Genomic DNA, 20,667 nt, shown 5'->3' with positions numbered 1-20,667 from the left:
CAAGATATCAAAATGGTCAATAGTCCTGTATGCAATTAAGGCAGCACAGTATGTTGGTATCATATTCAAGTATTTCTCAAAGCATTGATATTTGCCTAGAATCATACAACATTGAGAAAGGATGCCATGTTTATCTACACTCCATGGCTAGATGGGTGGGTGCATTACCTGCAGTTCGAGAGTGGAGTTGCGGTCCTGTAGCATGTCAACCTGGCGCTGGAGTTGGTAAACTTCGTCACTCACATCCCCCTGCCTGTACGAACAATACAACAGATGAAACAAGCAAATTTGTTGAATTGATATCCCCCACCTGATTGGGCTAAGTCAAGGAATAGAAATCAATTGTTGATGAAATATATATATATATGAGTTTGAGTTTGATTGCAACTGTTTGAAAAAAAATAATATTGTATATAATGCAACATTTAGAATTGACCAAGAAACCTAGTTTATGACTCCATGTTACCCAGTTCAAAACTAATCTAAGATTTCATCAAGGCAAACATTCTGATCATTTTTGACCCCACATGACCTACTAGTTTCAAACTATTCCAAGATTTCATCGAGGCATTCTGATTAAGTTTCATGGAAATAAGAGCAGATATATTGCTTCTAAAGTGTTCCCAAGATTTCTGTAAGATATGACCTAGTTTTTGACCAATATGACCCACTTTTAAAATGCAGTCGAAATTTAACCTAAGAGAACATTCTGACCATGTTTGAACTTAATCAGACCAATCACCACCATAAAATAGTTTCAGACAAGATTTTTGAAAGATTTGACCTAGTGACCTAATTTCTTATCACATGTGACCCAGTTTGAAACATGTCCAAGAGTTCATCAAGGAAAACATTCTGATCAAGTTTCATGAATATAAGACCATACATATTGCCTCTAATGTGTTTCAAAGATTTTTCTAAAATTTGAACTAGTGACCTAATTTTTGACACGATATGCCCCACTTTTACAAGCGGTCCATTTTTCATCAAGGGGTACATCATGACAAAGTTTGAACAAAATCCGACCAATCATTTCCATTTCGGACAAAAAAATCTAAGATTTGACATTGTGACCTAATTTTCGATCATATGTGACCTAGTTTTAAATATTCCTAGATTTCATCAAGGAAAACATTCTGATTAAGATTTATGAATATTTGACCATGTATAATGCCTCTAGTATGTTCCAAAGATTTCTCTAACATTTGACCTACTGACCTAGTTTTTGACCCCATGTGACCCACTTTTTTAAGTGGTCCATATTTCATCAAGGTTTACATCATGGCCAATTTTGAACATAACTTGACCAATCATTACCATGATATGGTTCCTAACAAGATTTTTCTAAGATTTGACCTAGTGACCTAATTTTCAATCATATGTGACCCAGTTTTATTTACAACCAAGAGTTCATCAAGGAAAACATTCTGATAAAGTTTCATGAATATTTGACCATGTATAATGCCTCTAGTATGTTCCAAAGATTTTTCTAAGATTTGACCTACTGACCTAGTTTTTGACCCCATGTGACCCACTTTTATGAGTGGTCGAGATATGATCAAGGGGAACATTCTGACCAAGTTTGAACATTTTCAGATCAATGCCTACCAAGATATGGAATCGGACGGACAGAAGGACGGAATGACAACGCCAAAAAAATATCCGCCTCCTGAAATCTTCGATTCGGCGGGGGATAATGAGGACCAGTACATGTTAACTGTCTGTTCTTTGCAACAATGAAAGGCAAATCTAACAGGCTTCTCGGAGCCATTAAACTCAAATTGCAGAAGTTTCTTGCTGTTGAACAGTACCGGTAGAAGTTGATTTAGATGTATGTTTTAACTCTGTCATGATCATTGAAGAAATCATGTTATGACCATTCTTTTAAAGAATTAAGTAAATTATCTGCAAATGCTTCTTTAAAAGGAGCACTGAATAGTGAAGGACATACAAATTTGTAGATAGATAATGGGACTATATCAGTCTATCACCTTTCAAAATTAGTCTATTACTCATGCAAATAATAGTGCACACATAAGACACTACAACCGATACCTCTATCTTGCATAGTATGACACATACTTGACTGTGGACTGTCCGAGCTCGCGGGTCTTGTACGCGAGGTTTGCCTGCAGCTCGTCGATGCGATCATCTTTACGCTGCAGTATCTCCAGCACCTTCCTGTCGCGCTGCTCAGCCTTCTCACGCTCTCTGTAACATAGCAATGTTAAATACTGAACTTCATCATTATTGGCAATAAAAGGTTAAATAATACTAATAGTATTTAAACAACCAAGAGGTTAGTCTCATTTCATTGAACAAAAATCCAAATTGCATCATGAGCATACCAGTAGGTATTTCATTCTATGCTTAATACTCATACATCACTTTTATACTACTATTACACTGGGGTGAAAAGACATTTTGTGAAACATTTGTATTTTTTCAGTCAAAAGCATGTGGATCGTAAAAAGAAGGGGTAAGAAAATCACACCCTTTCAGACGTATAAACAAGTTCATGAAACTGACAATACAACCACTAAAATGGCATATTGCCTAAAGGCACTAACAACTCAACCAGTCTATCGAATGAAGACACTTAAAAAAAAGAAAGAATTATGTCCATTGAAAGAACAATTTAAGGTCGGGATATTGATGCATATTTAATGCAAGGATGGCAAATAGAATGGCAGCCATGTCAGACAGTCGTGAGACTCTGTTGCATATCGCGACTCTAGAACATGCTCATTCATAATATACGATGTAGATATGACAAATTAGCACTTTAGTACTTAAAACCATGTGAACACAAGATGACTTAGCCCAATACAACACATGGTCTCTGATAGCTTGTCAGTTACAATTAGTGCTAGAAGACTTGAACTTTACCAGTGTTAAACATTAAACACATTAATAACTAAGAAAGGCATTTTTAATTATATTTCTTTAAATGAATCTTTACATACCCCTATGAAATTCTACTGGTTAAAATGAGAAATGAAAAACAAATATCTGAGACACATTCAAAAGACTTAAATACTTCAATGCCATATTTGTATCTGAAAACTGTAGGATGAAAAGATGACTCCCATTCATGCCATCCTCTCATTGACATCCCAATTTAATCACAACAAAGTTAATTAGTAATGACGGTAATTAATTACGTCAACAATTTCTCCCTGTTCTGAGACGACAAGGGCCACAATTACCTTTGTAATTTACTGGCTGTCTTATCTGTGGATTTTATCATTGGACAAAGGACCAGTTTCCAGTAATGGTCCAATGGCAGGGAATTACCTTATAGCACCTTTAAATAATAGATACCCACACTACTTTTAACCCCATTTCAAAGTGACTTTCTTATTTATTACTAATTTACAACGGTATTTTTGAGGGAATAATAGAAAATTTGCACTCCCATAAACACAGTCTAAATGACAGTGAGAGTATTCTTTGAAGTGTAATGCAAGCATTACAGCCATGAATGATGCAAATGAATGCATTCATTGCATGTAATCCGCCTCATATTAAGTTTGTAGAAATTGTACTATATTGGATAGTGTGTAGCATGCAGATAAATTACAATATACGCACACTCCTTATTGCATGTAGTAAGTTTGAGAACATGGTATTAGACAGTTACTACACCCACTACCCTTATGAGTGAAATAATACCTTGCTGGTCATCACTCTTGACCAATTAAATTTAAATAACTGGTCAGTTAGATATGAAACTTCATAGCGAATCTATCCATTATAATCTCAACACTGCATTATTTCTCTTGTTTTCAATAAAAGTTTAATCTTTAACTATTTCAATCTCTTTAAATTGGTATGCTTAAGTAAACTGGCGTAATCTATATGATGATATACTCATCAACGACTTGGAATTTTCATTCACAGCCTCGTTCTAATTACCTAACAGTGGAAAACTACACCTGTGAAAGGATTCGTTCAAGTAAGTTCATTGCAGTTATTTTAATCTAGTTAAAGCATAGGAATTAGAACAATAACTTTCATTAAAATGATAGTTAACTTGACAACTTCTGATGTACAAAATTTGTCATATGTTAAGGTTATATTTTAGGGATGCAAACGAATGACAATGTTGATATTCTAATATTCAGTAATTCTTTCTATCAAAAATATGCGATTACCAAAATAAATGTTTTGGAAATTGTAGTTAACTATTATTTTCGCTTTAGTAAAATGGCCAGGGCTTTTTTACCCTTCTTTGTCATAGCAGGTACCCGCGATGGACCCTAATTTTTCCCCAAATTAGTCTCTGAAATTCCCCATTTTCAGAATATATCCCAACAAAAAGCAAAAAAAAAAATTAAAACAAGAGCTGTCACAGTATATGACGAATGCCCCCGAATGTGACATTGACCTACGAACAAGGTCAGTACATGAAAAGTTGATCTTGCCTTTACGTCTTTACGTGTCAATTACGTGAGGTAGGGACATGGGTCTTGCACACAACACGTCGTCTTCGTATGTGGAACACATGTAGCAAGTTATTTTAAAATCTGTCCATACAAGAGAAAGTTACAGCCCGGACACGACAACCTATACTCTATGTCCTTATATGCAGCACTCCATTGTAAATAAACACTATGTGTGACCTTGACCTTTGAGGCAGGGACACGGGTCTTGCACGCGACACGTCGGCTTGGTATGTGGAACACATGTGGCAAGTTATTTTAAAATCTTTCCATACAAGGGAAAGTTACAGCCCGGAAACGACAACCTATACTATATGTCCTTATATGCAGCACTCCATTGTGAATAAACACTATGTGTGACCTTGACCTTTGAGGCAGGGACACGGGTCTTGCACGCGGCACGTCGTCTTGGTATGTGGAACACATGTGGCAAGTTATTTTAAAATCTGTCCATACAAGAGAAAGTTACAGCCCGGACACGACAACCTATACTCTATGTCCTTATATGCAGCACTCCATTGTGAATAAACACTAAGTGTGACCTTGACCTTTGAGGTTGGGACACGGGTCTTGCACGCGACACATCGGCTTGGTATGTAGAACACATGTGGCAAGTTATTTTAAAATCTGTCAATACAAGGGAAAGTTACAGCCCGGACACGACAACCTATACTCTATGTCCTTATATGCAGCACTCCATTGTGAATAAACACTAAGTGTGACCTTGACCTTTGAGGTAGGGACACGAGTCTTGCACGCCACACGTCGTCTTGGTATGTGGAACACATGTGGCAAGTTATTTTAAAATCTGTCCATACAAGGGAAAGTTACAGCCCGGACACGACAACCTATACTCTATGTCCTTATATGCAGCACTCCATTGTGAATAAACACTAAGTGTGACCTTGACCTTTGAGGTAGGGACACAGGTCTTGCACACGACACGTCGTCTTGGTATGTGGAACACATGTGGCAAGTTATTTTAAAATCTGTCCATACAAGAGAAAGTTACAGCCTGGACACGACAACCTATTCTCTATGTCCTTATATGCAGCACTCCATTGTGAATAAACACTAAGTGTGACCTTGACCTTTGAGGTAGGGACACGGGTCTTGCACACGACACGTCGTCTTGGTATGTGGAACACATGTGGCAAGTTATTTTAAAATCTGTCCATACAAGGGAAAGTTACAGCCCGGACACGACAACCTATACTCTATGTCCTTATATGCAGCACTCCATTGTGAATAAACACTAAGTGTGACCTTGACCTTTGAGGTAGGGACACGGGTCTTGCACACGACACGTCGTCTTGGTATGTGGAACACATGTGGCAAGTTATTTTAAAATCTGTCCATACAAGAGAAAGTTACAGCCTGGACACGACAACCTATACTCTATGTCCTTATATGCAGCACTCCATTGTGAATAAACACTAAGTGTGACCTTGACCTTTGAGGTAGGGACACGGGTCTTGCACACGACACGTCGTCTTGGTATGTGGTACACATGTGGCAAGTTATTTTAAAATCTGTCCATACAAGAGAAAGTTACAGCCCGGACACGACAACCTATACTCTATGTCCTTATATGCAGCACTCCATTGTGAATAAACACTAAGTGTGACCTTGACCTTTGAGGTAGGGACACGAGTCTTGCACGCCACACGTCGTCTTGGTATGTGGAACACATGTGGCAAGTTATTTCAAAATCTGTCTATACAAGGGAAAGTTACAGAGCCGGCCGGACGGACGGACGGACAGTGCGATTTTAATATGCCCACCTTCGGGGGCATAAAAATTAAAAATGAAACTATTTTAATTCCACTGCGTTAATATTTGTAAACAATGTGAAATTAAATCAGGGAAATTCATAATTTCCTGGTTAAATGACGTTATGCGCCAATGGATGAATGTTCCGTGGGACTTGCAGCCTTGTTCTGGGATTGGCCTTTACTAAACATAACTATGAAAAAGGAAAATAAATGTGGATTTGGACTCATCTATTGTACAACAATATATCTAAACATGGCAAACAGTTTATAGCACATAACAAGCACACATCATTCATATCATTGATTTAGGCGATTTTAGCAATATTGCAGTCAACACATTTGTGTGATGGGGGATTCCTTTAACCGTTAATTGGCATGGTTTTATTCACTTTTTATTAGCTAATTATTGTTAAATTACGCGGACTGTTTATTGTTCCCGACAATATGTGTATTGTCATCAAGATCACGCCTCTGTGAATAAGGAACCAAACATTGTAAAAACAGGACAAACAAACTTTAAACACAACCAAACAGTTGTAGGCCAAAGGTTTATTATTTTATTCATTAAAACAAAAAATATTGAATATTAGAATACGGATTTAGACAATGGAATACCAAACATTTGCTCGAATACTTAAATTTTTGTTTGCATCCCTGTTATTCTCACAGTAGTTACCATAAAGCTACCTGGTTTTGTCTCATTACAAATGGACACACAGCTAGGTTGCTTATGTGGATCAAGAACATATACTTTTGGACTGCCAACAAGGCCTCCACACAATTAAACAACATCAGTACAAGTACTCTGAAAAGTAAATGTATAACAACAATGCAGAGACACCAACCTCTGCACAACAAGCCCGACTGCCTCCGTCACATCAGGGTTGGTAACCTGCAGCTTCTTCCACAGCGACCACACAAAGTCCTTGTCAGCCTGGAGTTACACAGACAAAATATTGAAACAACATTTCAGAAATAAAGGTAAAAATGAACCTGTTACTAAAGGTCCAACACAATGTACTAAACTAAACTACTTGTTTTTTCTTTCTTAAGAACATAATAAAAATAGGAAATATTATTGTACCATTCTCCTGGCACTTCTTTCAACTTTCATTACTCTTTTCAGGCAATCTTCCTTCCTTTTTCCTGACATTATTCCATTCACACAATTCCACTGACCTGGTATTGCTGTGCTTACAAAAACCCACTCCCCTTGAATTATTCCACTCACACAATTCCACTGACCTAGCATTGCTCTGCTTACAAAAACCCACTCACCTGGTATTATTCAACTCACACAATTCCACTGACCTAGCATTGCTCTGCTTACAAAAACCCACTCACCTGGTATTATTCAACTCACACATTTCCACTCACACGATTCCACTGACTTGGCATTATTCAACTCACACAATTTCACTCACACAAATCCACTCATCTGGCATTGTTCCACTCACACAAATACACTCACCTGGCATTTTTTGAACTCACACAATTCCACTTATCTGTCATAATTCCACTCACACAATTCCACTTATCTGTCATTATTCCACTCACACAATTCCACTTATCTGTCATTATTCCACTCACACAATTCCACTTATCTGTCATTATTCCACTCACACAATTCCACTTATCTGTCATTATTCCACTCACACAATTCCACTCACCTGACATTGTTCCACTCACCTGGCTTTTTCCACTCTCACGATTCCACTCACTTGGCATTGCTCCACTCACACAATTCCACTCACCTGACATTGTTCTACTCACACAATTTCACTAACCTGGCAATGTTCCACTCAGACAATTCTACTGATCTTGCATTATTCGACTCACCTGACAATGTTCCACTCACCTGGCTTGTTCCACTCACACAAATGCGCTCACCTGACATTGTTCTACTCACACAATTCCACTCACCTGGCTTGTTCCATGCACACAATTCCACTCACCTGACATTGCTCCACTCACACAATTCCACTCACCTAACTTGTTCCACTCACACAATTCAAGTCACCTGACTTGTTCCGCTCACACAATTCCACTCACCTAACTTGTTCCACTCACACAATTCAACTCACCTGACTTGTTCCGCTAACACAATTCAACTCACCTGACTTGTTCCGCTCACACAATTCCACTCACCTGACATTGTTCAACTCACACAATTTCACTCACCTGACTCGTTCAACTAACACAATTCCACTCACCTGACTTATTTCACTCATAAAATTCCACTCACCTGACTTTTTCCACTCTCAAGATTCCACTCACTTGGCATTGCTCCACTCACACAATTCCACTCACACAATTCCACTCACCTGACATTGTTCCACTCACACAATTCCACTCACCTGACTTGTTTCACTGACACAATTCCACTCACCTGACATTGTTCCACTCACACAATTCCACTCACCTGACACTGTTCCACTCACACAATTCCACTCACCTGACATTGTTCCACTCACACAATTCCACTCACCTGGCTTGTTTCACTGACACAATTCCACTCATCTGACATTGTTCCACTCACACAATTCCACTTACCTGGTTGTTCCACGCACACAATTCCACTCACCTGGCTTGTTTCACTCACACAATTCCACTCACCTGACATTGTTCTACTCACACAATTCCACTTACCTGGTTGTTCCACCCACACAATTCCACTCACCTGGCTTGTTTCACTCACACAATTTCACTCACCTGACATTGTTCCACTTACACATTTCCACTCACCTGACATTGTTCAACTCACACAATTCCACTCACCTGGCTTGTTCCACTCACACAATTCCACTCATCTGACATTGTTCCACTCACACAATTCCACTCACCTGGCCTGTTTCACTGACACAATTCCACTCACCTGACATTGTTCTACTCACACAATTCCACTCACCTGGCTTGTTTCACTCACACAATTTCACTCACCTGACATTGTTCCACTCACACAATTCCACTCACCTGGCTTGTTACACTCACACAATTCCACTCACCTGACATTGTTCTACTCACACAATTCCACTTACCTGGCTTGTTCCACTCACACAATTCCACTCACCTGACATTGTTCCACTCATACAATTCCACTCACCTGTCATTGTTCCACTCACACAATTCCACTCACCTGTCATTGTTCCACTCACACAATTCCTCTTACCTGGCTTGTTCCACTCACACAATTCCACTCATCTGGCTTGTTCCACTCATACAATTCCACTCACCTGTCATTGTTCCACTCACACAATTCCACTCACCTGTCATTGTTCCACTCACACAATTCCACTCACCTGACATTGTTCCACTCACACAATTCCACTCACCTGACATTGTTCCACTCATACAATTCCACTCACCTGTCATTGTTCCACTCACACAATTCCACTCACCTGACATTGTTCCACTCACACAATTCCACTCACCTGACATTGTTCCACTCACACAATTCCACTCACCTGACATTGTTCCACTCACACAATTCCACTCACCTGACATTGTTCCACTCACACAATTCCACTCACCAGACATTTTTCAACTCACACAATTCCTCTTACCTGGCTTGTTCCACTCACACAATTCCACTCATCTGGCTTGTTCCACTCACACAATTCCACTTACCTGACATTGTTCCACTCACACAATTCCACTCACCTGACATTGTTCCACTCACACAATTCCACTCACCTGACATTGTTCCACTCACACAATTCCACTCACCAGACATTTTTCAACTCACACAATTCCTCTTACCTGGCTTGTTCCACTCACACAATTCCACTCATCTGGCTTGTTCCACTCACACAATTCCACTTACCTGACATTGTTCCACTCACACAATTCCACTCACCTGACATTGTTACACTCACACAATTCCACTCACCTGACATTGTTCCACTCACACAATTCCACTCACCAGACATTTTTCAACTCACACAATTCCTCTTACCTGGCTTGTTCCACTCACACAATTCCACTCACCTGTCATTGTTCCACTCACACAATTCCACTCATCTGGCTTGTTCCACTCACACAATTCCACTCACCTGACATTGTTACACTCACACAATTCCACTCACCTGACATTGTTCCACTCACACCATTCCTCTTACCTGGCTTGTTCCACTCACACAATTCAAGTCCACTCACCTGACATTGTTCCACTCACACAATTCCACTCACCAGACATTTTTCAACTCACACAATTCCTCTTACCTGGCTTGTTCCACTCACACAATTCCACTCATCTGGCTTGTTCCACTCACACAATTCCACTTACCTGACATTGTTACACTCACACAATTCCACTCACCTGACATTGTTACACTCACACAATTCCACTCACCTGACATTGTTCCACTCACACAATTCCACTCACCAGACATTTTTCAACTCACACAATTCCTCTTACCTGGCTTGTTCCACTCACACAATTCCACTCACCTGTCATTGTTCCACTCACACAATTCCACTCATCTGGCTTGTTCCACTCACACAATTCCACTCACCTGACATTGTTACACTCACACAATTCCACTCACCTGACATTGTCCCACTCACACCATTCCTCTTACCTGGCTTGTTCCACTCACACAATTCAAGTCACCTGACATTGTTCCACTCACACAATTCCTCTTACCTGGCTTGTTCCACTCACACAATTCCACTCACCTGACATTGTTCCACTCACACAATTCCTCTTACCTGGCTTGTTCCACTCACACAATTTCACTCACCTGGCTTGTTCCACTCACACAATTCCACTCATCTGGCTTGTTCCACTCACACAATTCCACTCACCTGACATTGTTCCACTCACACAATTCCACTCACCTGACATTGTTCTACTCACACAATTCCACTCAACTGACATTGTTCCACTCACACAATTCCACTCACCTGACATTGTTCTACTCACACAATTCCACTCATTGGCGTGTTTCAATCACACAATTCCACTCACCTGATATTGTTCTACTCACACAATTCCACTCACCTGGCTTGTTTCATGCACACAATTCCACTCACCTGACAATGTTCCACTCACACAATTCCACTCACCTGGCATTGTTTGAGGTCTTGGGCCAGATGTCTATTCTCCTCCAGCAGTCGGCCAATCTCATGGTCTGCAGCTTAAACAGAATTGTGAAAATACAAAGAACGCTCAATGTTCTTCCAATTGTATATTAAAGTACTTATGGAAAACAACGTCAGTGTCCATCAGTTCTGTTACAATGTCCAATTGTCAGACACGAGCACCATTCAATTTTCATTATTTAACATCAGTCAACTAAGATAAGATTTATTTAAAGTCAAACAAAATAAGAACTATAATAATAAAGTAAGTAGCTGGTAGGCTAGTTTGTACCAGACAATTAAAAAAGACTTATCTTTAAGATCATACCAGCATTTCAATTTCCTGTCTGTCATCTGCCATTTTTTCCCATTTTTGGACAAAGTAGACAGACAAGCCCATATAATACCAATTTTTGTCAAATTATACATACATGTGACCCACAGCCCCAGCCTTTAAACCGTCCTAAAATTGGATAGTTTTCCTAATAGATTTGGGATAATTCTACAACAAATCCATGAAACATAAAACAAAAGTTGACATGTTTGCCCATACAATTTCTCCGACAAGCAATTTGGCGACTCTAAATCCCTAGACACTGTCGACTTCAATTTTTGTCCCAAGATGAAATGTAAGCCGGTTAATCTTGTAACTACTGCCCTGACTTTTTGGAAAGCCTCAGCCATTACACTGACCAGTGCAAAATATATAAATGTAGCATCCATGTAATGGAGATTAATACCACATACTTTATGTCAATAGAATTAAAAAGAACAATGTAAAGCCATTGATATACAAGGTTTTTTTATCTATAATTTAAAACCCACACATCTTATTTGAAATATACAGATATTTTAATGAAGTGTCAGACAGATCTAGAAAGCAGTAAATTATCCAACAAACTTCTGAATAAGTCAGTTCAAATCAATGACACATTTTAAGTAGTAGAAGGAAACAAAGTATAAGCCTTATTGAGCTTTGACACCTTGTGCAACAAAAGCCCAGTACCTGGTTGTAAATCTTGAGTTATACTTGAACAATTTGACATGGAAATGGCCAGCAGTAATGAGTCTGAGGCTGAGATTACTGCAGGCCTGTCCAACCTGTGAAGTTCATCAACTCTTGGACAGTGTATGGCGCTGATTGACAATTCTTCTCACAGTTTAATGGACAGAGAGCACTACAGGCAGTGTAAGAGTTTAATTACGGGGGCATTTGTCCCTAAATTGTTAAATGTAAGATCAAGCTCAGGTAATAGATCAGACGTTGTGACACTTTTGTCTCATTTCATATGCAATCCTCATTTAGTAGAAATAACAGGACATCTAAATTATTAACAAAACAGCTACAACAGTTAATATCTTTCTATGTAAGTTTCTTTCAAGGAAGCGCTTTATATAATGATAAGTCACTGGGGAACAAAACTTTTACTTATGTATTTCATGCACTTCTTTAGTTTTTGTTACACTCAAATATTATTCAGGAGTATTTCCCTTCGATGAAAAATACCCATAAAAAATATGTGAGAGCGAATGTATTACAAAATACTGAAAGTTCATAATCATTTTTCAAGTGAGACAAACACGCATATTTACCAGCAGTGAGAGCAGTCATGTTGGATTGTTAGACCTGGATGGCTATCCCTCACCCTGCACTACCATTCTGGAAAAGAGCACAAACTGGCTGATATATCATCCACGGACAAAAATAACCTAAAAAAAGTTGTAGAGGTGATTATCTATAGAAAAATGTAAAAACAGCCTTGCGTTTGTTTTTCACTGATTCATACAGAACAAAATTTTAAGTTGATTATATAATTTTTACATGTATGTATTTCAAGCATTTAATAAATACTGGTGACTTTTTAAGCCAAATCAAATCAAACAAATTCACTTGTACCCATTGTGTACTACATCATCCAGGAATCAAGGTATGTGTACATTGTACATGTTTAGACATCTGAATGACATTTGTGAAAACATCAGCAAGCCTACAAGTACCAGTTAAAGTGATAGTTTGCAAGTATTAGCTATTCCTTTATGTACACAAGCCTTCAAGTACCAGTTAAAGTGATAGTTTGCAAGTAATTAGCTATGCGTGTATGTACACATAGAGTTTTGCAAGCCCTCTATGTTGTTTGCAGCAGACTCAAAAACATACAGGCAAACACTCAAATAGAATTGTATACATATTTGATGCCCTGGTATTGAACATTTATAACCAATACGACTTATTAGGGATACTTTGCATCATGGACACTGTTTTTGTCAACATAACTCTACTGTTTAAAGATACATTATCAGTTCTGAAACTTGCAAAAAGTTATAGACAGAAGAGGATGGAAATTGTAGTCATAAGGGGGATAAGTTTGGCAGAGTTAAAAGATATGTCATGGCAACATGTAACTCAATAAAACTATGAATTTTTAACTTATTTCATGCCACAAAATATTCAGACATGTCTTTTATTTCATGCTGGGGATCATTAAAAGATGGCTTAATTGTAGATGATGGGATGTGAAACTTGAGTTAGCTAAGTCCATTCAACAATTGTTTAAACAAAAACTTATTGAGACTTATTATTATCATAATATCTAGACATCGGTTGGTTCTGAACATTCATTTTTCTAGTTTTTTTAAAAGCCAACTGTCAGGAATGACAAACAAAGATCAAATGAATTTTAGAGCGAAATATTTTACAACAAATCTGCCGCCAGATGAAACAACCAATCAGAATTCTACAATATTAATTTCTACCAGAAGCATACATGCCATATTCCCCCGGGGAAAAATCCCCCGGAATTTCGATCCATCCCCCGGTCTCCCGACGGGAGATAAAAATCCCCCGGAATTTATAAAAAAAATATTTTTTTTTGAAATTTTACATCAGGCAATAATGACAAAGTAAGTGAAACCACAGTATGTGGGTAAAACTGTATGTAAAGAAACAACTCCACAAGGGTGAAATGCCAAAAGGAAACTTTTACAACAAGTGATCAATTAATTTGTAGTAATTATCAAAGGCAAAGAAATATTACTATTTTGGAAGGAAGAAATTAATAATATTTATTCTATTCTCTTATTGTCTGAGAAGTAATCAAATGTGATCTTTGAAATATTCCAGGTGAATAATTAGATATTTCAGAGTTACAATGATAATACTTCAGACCACAATTGAAGTGTTAAGGCTGCTTCAGTTCCTTAGCGCCAGACCAATCCCAGCAAGCGTGGTGCCTTACATGTATGTGAATTCACCCAACCGGTACAGCTTTAACCAATGTTGATTCATAAAACAGTCTGGGAAGATAGCTGCCTTAGAATTTCATTTTAGCAAGTTCCTGTTGGGCTCAGAAACATTTAGCAGCCAGCATAAAGTTATAGTGGCCTATGTAAGTGGGCGTGGATATAAAACAGATGCTCAGTAAATAGGAGGCCATGCTAGTGTTCAAATAGTTGTGACTTTCAGCCCTGATCTGGGCGTACATCCCCTTCCCTGATATTTCCCCTGTTTCACTTTTTAAATGAATTGCGACGAACACCAGCTGATTACGGATACCGTTGTTGCAAATCTACATTTTGCTCAACAAGGCTGGTTTTAGGTGTAAAAGGTGTCTTACAAAAGACTATCAACATCCAGCATGTGCTCCTTGAGTTTAACTTCGCACAGGTCAGTGCTTTATTGCATTTTTTTCAACGCAATATAAAACAGTTCCTGCATTGAAAGTAAACTTCATTTGCCATAATGTTGCATGAACCGACACGTTTTCAACGAGTAAATAAACGCAAAAGTTGGAGTAAGTTTTACATATATTTATAAACACACGTTGCAAATCGATTGAGGTAATCATTTGTGTAAAACAATGTCACTTTAAGCTGATTTAAGATTTATCAACCTTATAATATCTTAAAAGTTTACCTGAGAATAATTCACAAATTCAGAATATTGGAAAGCCGCCTGCCGCAAACCGTTTAAATGTCGCAAATTGTAAACAAAACATGCAAATCAGATATTTCAATTCCTGATTTGAGAATATTTTGATTTAATCACCACACAGTTCTTAATTGTTATCATGAACATTTTAACACCTATTTACACAACGTAGAAACGTATCTGTTTATATAAAATTATTACGACAACGTGCGACCCCAACGGACTTGCATTGCACGACAAAATTGTTCTAACTGTCAGTGGTGTAAGCAGGAGTGAAGAAGGTAAAACATCAGGGTCAAAGTATATCTTAAAATAAAGGCCGATTTCTCTGTGGGTTCAAGGGCATGGTCCCATGATTTTATTTTTAGCTTGATTGTTGGATGTGATATTCCCTTCTGTTAAATATATCTGCAACAGTGGCGATTCAAGGATATTTTACGTAAGAGGGGGCGTTACCCTTTCGCCCCTCCCTCAATACCAGAAAGTATTTGGTTTAAAATGTTGTCAGTGGGGTTTGAATGTACTCCCCCTAGCAAATTTTAACAATTTCTATTCCGAAATGATGCATTTTGAGTATTACTTTTTTCTCCAATATTGACAAATATAATATTGATATAAATATAATAACTTGGATGATTTTAGGGGCATGCGTGCGCCAGGTGCTTTCCTTGGACCTGCTAGTGTATAGGTGCACCGATTTCTGTACATTCTACTTTAGAGCCTAAAATCAGCTTAAAATGTATATCTGGCATAGTAATTTTTTCCCATTTTTCAGTTAAGTGTTAAGGCTTAAATCATTTTTTGCATCTGTTTGTATTGGTACATATACAAAATACTATAAGGGCATACCATTTCTAAAATCAATTTACGACTGTTTTGGGAACAAAAACTTTGACCTGTCAACATTTCAATACACAACTGCATATTTGTGTACAGTCAGCTATGCTCCTGATACCACGGACACCTTAATTAATAAATCTTTATTTATTGTTATTAGGTGTATCCACTAGCTAACGATGAGAAATTTTCAGATATCGATTACCTGGTTTATTCTTGTCGTACAGACACCATGTGGACACATACCTTATAAGTGAAGAGTATACAAACACACACATACAGGGTATATCAGAGCTTCTTGACAGCTCCCCTCGACTACCTGTGGTCTCTGTCTCTGGGTATCCAAAGATTGAATCCTCAAAAATATGGTACAAGACCATTAAACAATGGACTAGAAGCTACGATTGTACAGTCTCGAGAATCGTATGATTTTATAAATTGTAAGGACATTGTATGGATATGAAACCGAGGCATTATTTAAGGCAATATGCCACCTCAGAGGCTTTGTTGAGGTAGAGGTGTTGAAACTTTGATGCTCATGAAAACTGTATTAATTGACAAGAGCACACTCGGGCTTCCATATCCCTCCACAGAATTAAGAACAATATCAACTTCACCTTTAAACAAAAGATACCATTGAATGAACATTAAAAAAGCGCAATAAAAATACTGCACCTAGAGTATTTTTATGGTTCCTGTGCACTGAACTTCTGCTCAATTGGATCTATCTGTAAATGAAGTTTGAAGTCAATATCTCAACGCCTTTTCAAGTTATGCTCTGGACAATGAATGTGTATGAAAATTAACAATGGGAAATAATTGAAAGAATACTGCAGCCAGAGCTAAAGTTCTTGTGCACTGCACTTCTCCTTAATATCATCCATCTGTATATGAAGTTTGAAGTCAATACCTTTAATACTTTTCAAGTGTTCTCCAGAAAAGATTGCCTGGACACACACAACACACACAGGCTCACATACACATGCCTACCATTGCTTTATCCCCTTCGTTTGCCTTTTGTTGGGGGATAAAAACAGATTTTGGAGGAATTCAACAAGTGCTAAGTTAATTTTCAAGATTTTACAGGTTTTAGGATGATAAACACCAAAAAAATGTTTTACTTTTAGAATATAGGTCAGTTTTTGTAGTGACAGGTTTTTGAATGTGCAAAGTTAATATTGGGAATTGGCAGACTTGTCTCTCTTGATTATTAGCAATTCACATAACAGAATACTTACATAAATCAATCATTTACATTTATATGGTATTTTTAACAAAATTGTACTGCATTTCAGTTTTGGTTTGATTATTGTTGATATATATTCAAAGATGATATATTTTCGAAGAAAAGAAGTATAGTACTGGTCCTGTTATTGAAATACATTAAAATACATTCTTTTTAAAAGAGGTTATGTTGTTCTAGAAACCCTCAAAAAAGCTGCTTGTATATCTATATTTTCACCATAAAACACATGGTAGAACTCACTTTCCATTGTCTCTGCATTGGACTGATTCTTGTAACTGCTCATACAAATACAAATAGTTCCATATACCGTAAATGACCTATTAGACACACTGGACCTGTGGCTTTTTGAGAACTCTACTATATAAGAACCATTTTTCCTATTCAGCATATGTTTTAAAATCTTCTAAATTTTGATGTACAATCATGTATAGAGTCATAAATATCAAATACCAACTAGGCTTGTCACAACTACCCATCATCTAGACGGTAGAGTCAAAAGCCCGCACCTATAATCAGTGCTAAGTTTCCTCTACAGTGCTTCTGTATACACCTCCTATTGTGTAAAATAATAAAGTGGACCACTGAATATGTGGCTTCAAACTATGGACAAGAATGAGAACCTTCACATGCTCTGTTTTCAACATAGGTGGTGTGTAACCTAAATTATACAATAGGGTATGGCTTCAAATGCATGATGTGAGCATGTCAGCAGGTGCGCTACAACTGATGCAGATGTTATCCTTTTGATAAGTACATATTGCATTTTGTTTAAGTATATATAGCAGTGGCGGATCCAGGTTTCTCAGTTAGGGGGGGCGTAACTTCTGAAATTGACTTCTGTTGGCCGCTAAGGCCCCCATGTGTTTTCATGGTAATTCATGGGGTCGGAGGCCTTCGCGACGGCCTCAAGCTCTTAAATTATTGCATGTGTTTACTATGGAACGCCGATGTAAGACATAGGCTACTGATACTGCTACAGAAATATTATTATATGGTGGAAGAAACGATACTCTTTCTAACCTAACGCGTTTACAGCAATATACAGAGTTGCACATCTTGCTATTCGCAATCTAACTGACTTTCTGGCATATTTTCTCTAGGACACCTCTTTACTTTACCGTTTCTGAATATTATATTGTATTGGTGTGTTTATATATGTTATTCTAATGAATAGACACAACAAACATATTATTTTTCACCTCTATTACATGCAGATAAAAGTATTTTTCAAATTAATGTGTTCCTTTTTTCATTTCATACAAAATGATTCTGCTCAATTTATGCTAACTACGGTAAAAAATATTGAATCGAAGCTTTTCGCATTTCGCAAAAAGAATTTCGCATTAAGCAATTCGCAAAAAGCATTTCGCATAAAGCATTAAGCGTTTTGCAAAAAACATTAAGCATTATGCAAAAAGCATGAAGTATTTCGCATTTTGCAAGAAGCATTTCGCCCCGGCATTCCATAGTTTACACTGTTTTTACAAAGCTTGAACTGCGAAAAACACTTTGTAACGTAGTAACGCCGTTAAGCTGATCGTCACTTCCCTATAGAACAAGTTTTTTTCCCCGCATAAATTGAAAGACCTTGGTAAAATTAAAAAAGTAATTCATACAGTTATTGCGCAAACTTTTGTTTGTTCAGTGACACCGAGTGAAAGTGTCTGCTTTAAGCAAGTAGTCCGCTGAATTCTCGTGTATTTGATCTCTAAAGTTAATCTTGTTTCATATTATCGGATTTGGTGAAAATGTTACTGGATTGCTAAACGGTTTGGATCAATTAGACGCCGAGTTACTCGGCGTCTGATCCGGATCCAATCTGGTTGACGACATCACTACGGTCGCTATCAGCATGTTTAGGGTTACAAACAAAACTTTATCGAAATTACCCATTTACTTTATAGATACGCATGTATTAGCATCTCGAGCAGATAGAAATTGACGCCATAGTGGGAATGTTTTTTTTTTTATGAGTTTAAATGAATTGCCTCTCGTAAATTGTCCCTTACCGCTACAAACAGTGTTGACCCTTATCATACCGATCGCGACCATAGTAATTTTAAAGTTAACCAGCTTGGACGAACTAACTCGGCGTCTGATCTGGATCCAAGCTGTTTTACACTCAGTCAACTGTTTTACCAGTTTTCAGACGGGCCAAACAAGTTTTAATGACCAAACACATGATAATTCAGCGGACTATTTCTTTGAAGGCAGGATGAGGGTTAAACCATTACAGTTTGGGAGCTATGGAAACCGGAATCGGATCTGAATATGTTAAGGGTAGTTTGAAACTCTCCTCATGTCAAGTTTCATTTAATGCATTAATTCAAGCAATCTACATAGATTTGCATGAACTGTCGTGGAGGCTTTTATTTATGTCTTATGATCTAAAGACACCTCTTACTTTTGCACTTGGTAAAATTGATATCTTACTTGGCGATTAATGAGGATGATGATGATGATGAGGTTAGCATTGTACTACAGTAGGACAATGTTTTTGTCCGATTAAGTATTCTACGTTACGTGTCGTCTGATCTGAGCAGGGTCTTAACTTATCAATGTAGACGGCATGTGGTTATTTTTAGTTGTTAACAGTGCAGAGTCAGATCATATGCCGTACATCCAAAGCAGCGTCTGATCTTATTCTAAATTTACTGCCATTCATTTCTAGTTTATTGTTTAAAGTCGCTTTATACTGACTTCTGCGAATATATTCAGAGAAGGTGAAATATTAACTCCTTTCCGGCTGATGATATAATTATGCCCCCCTTCGAAGAAGAGGGGTATATTGCTTTGCACAGGCATGTCGGTATGTCGGTCGGTCAATCGGTCCGTCGGTAGACCAAAGCTTGTCCGAGTGATAACTCAACAATTCCTGGACGTATGGTCATCAAACTTGACATGAAGGTTGGGCCTGACCAGTAGATGACCCCTATTGATTTTAGGGCTCATCGGGTCAAAGGTCAAGGTCACAGTGACCTTTAATGGTAAAATAATTTTAAAGCTTGTCCGAGTGATAACTCAACAATGCCTAGACCTATGGTCATCAAACTTGATATGGAAGTTGGGCCTGACCATTAGATGACCCCTATTGTTATTGGGGGTCATCGGCCCAAAGGTCAAGGTCACAGTGACCTTGAATGGTAAAAGGATGTCCGAGTGATAACTCGACAATGCCTGCACCCTTGGCCTTCATTCTTGACTTGGATGTTGGGCCTGACCAGTAGCTGACCCCTATTGTTTTTGGGGCTCATCGGGTCAAAGATCAAGGTCATAGTGACATTGAATGGTAAAAGGTTGTCCGAGTGATAACTCAACAATTCCTGGACGTATGGTCATCAAACTTGACATGAA

General features: G+C 38.0%; 1 protein-coding gene across 1 annotated transcript in view; it reads right to left on the bottom strand.

Moving 5' to 3' along the window:
• LOC128229122 (centlein-like) overlaps positions 1–15,271 on the bottom strand; it is a 55,008-nt gene extending 39,737 nt beyond the window's left edge. Inside the window, 6 exon segments of the mRNA XM_052940810.1 lie at positions 169–253; positions 2,083–2,211; positions 7,066–7,154; positions 11,288–11,358; positions 12,896–12,962; positions 15,216–15,271. Coding sequence (XP_052796770.1) covers positions 169–253; positions 2,083–2,211; positions 7,066–7,154; positions 11,288–11,358; positions 12,896–12,914 — 393 coding nt within the window. The 5' untranslated portion in view covers positions 12,915–12,962; positions 15,216–15,271.
• Positions 15,272–20,667: the final 5,396 nt, after the last annotated feature.

This window comes from Mya arenaria, chromosome 3 (genome assembly GCF_026914265.1).
Source record: "Mya arenaria isolate MELC-2E11 chromosome 3, ASM2691426v1".
In the NCBI taxonomy this organism is placed as follows: Eukaryota; Metazoa; Mollusca; class Bivalvia; order Myida; family Myidae; genus Mya; species Mya arenaria.
This window is presented reverse-complemented; position numbering and strand designations above follow the sequence as displayed.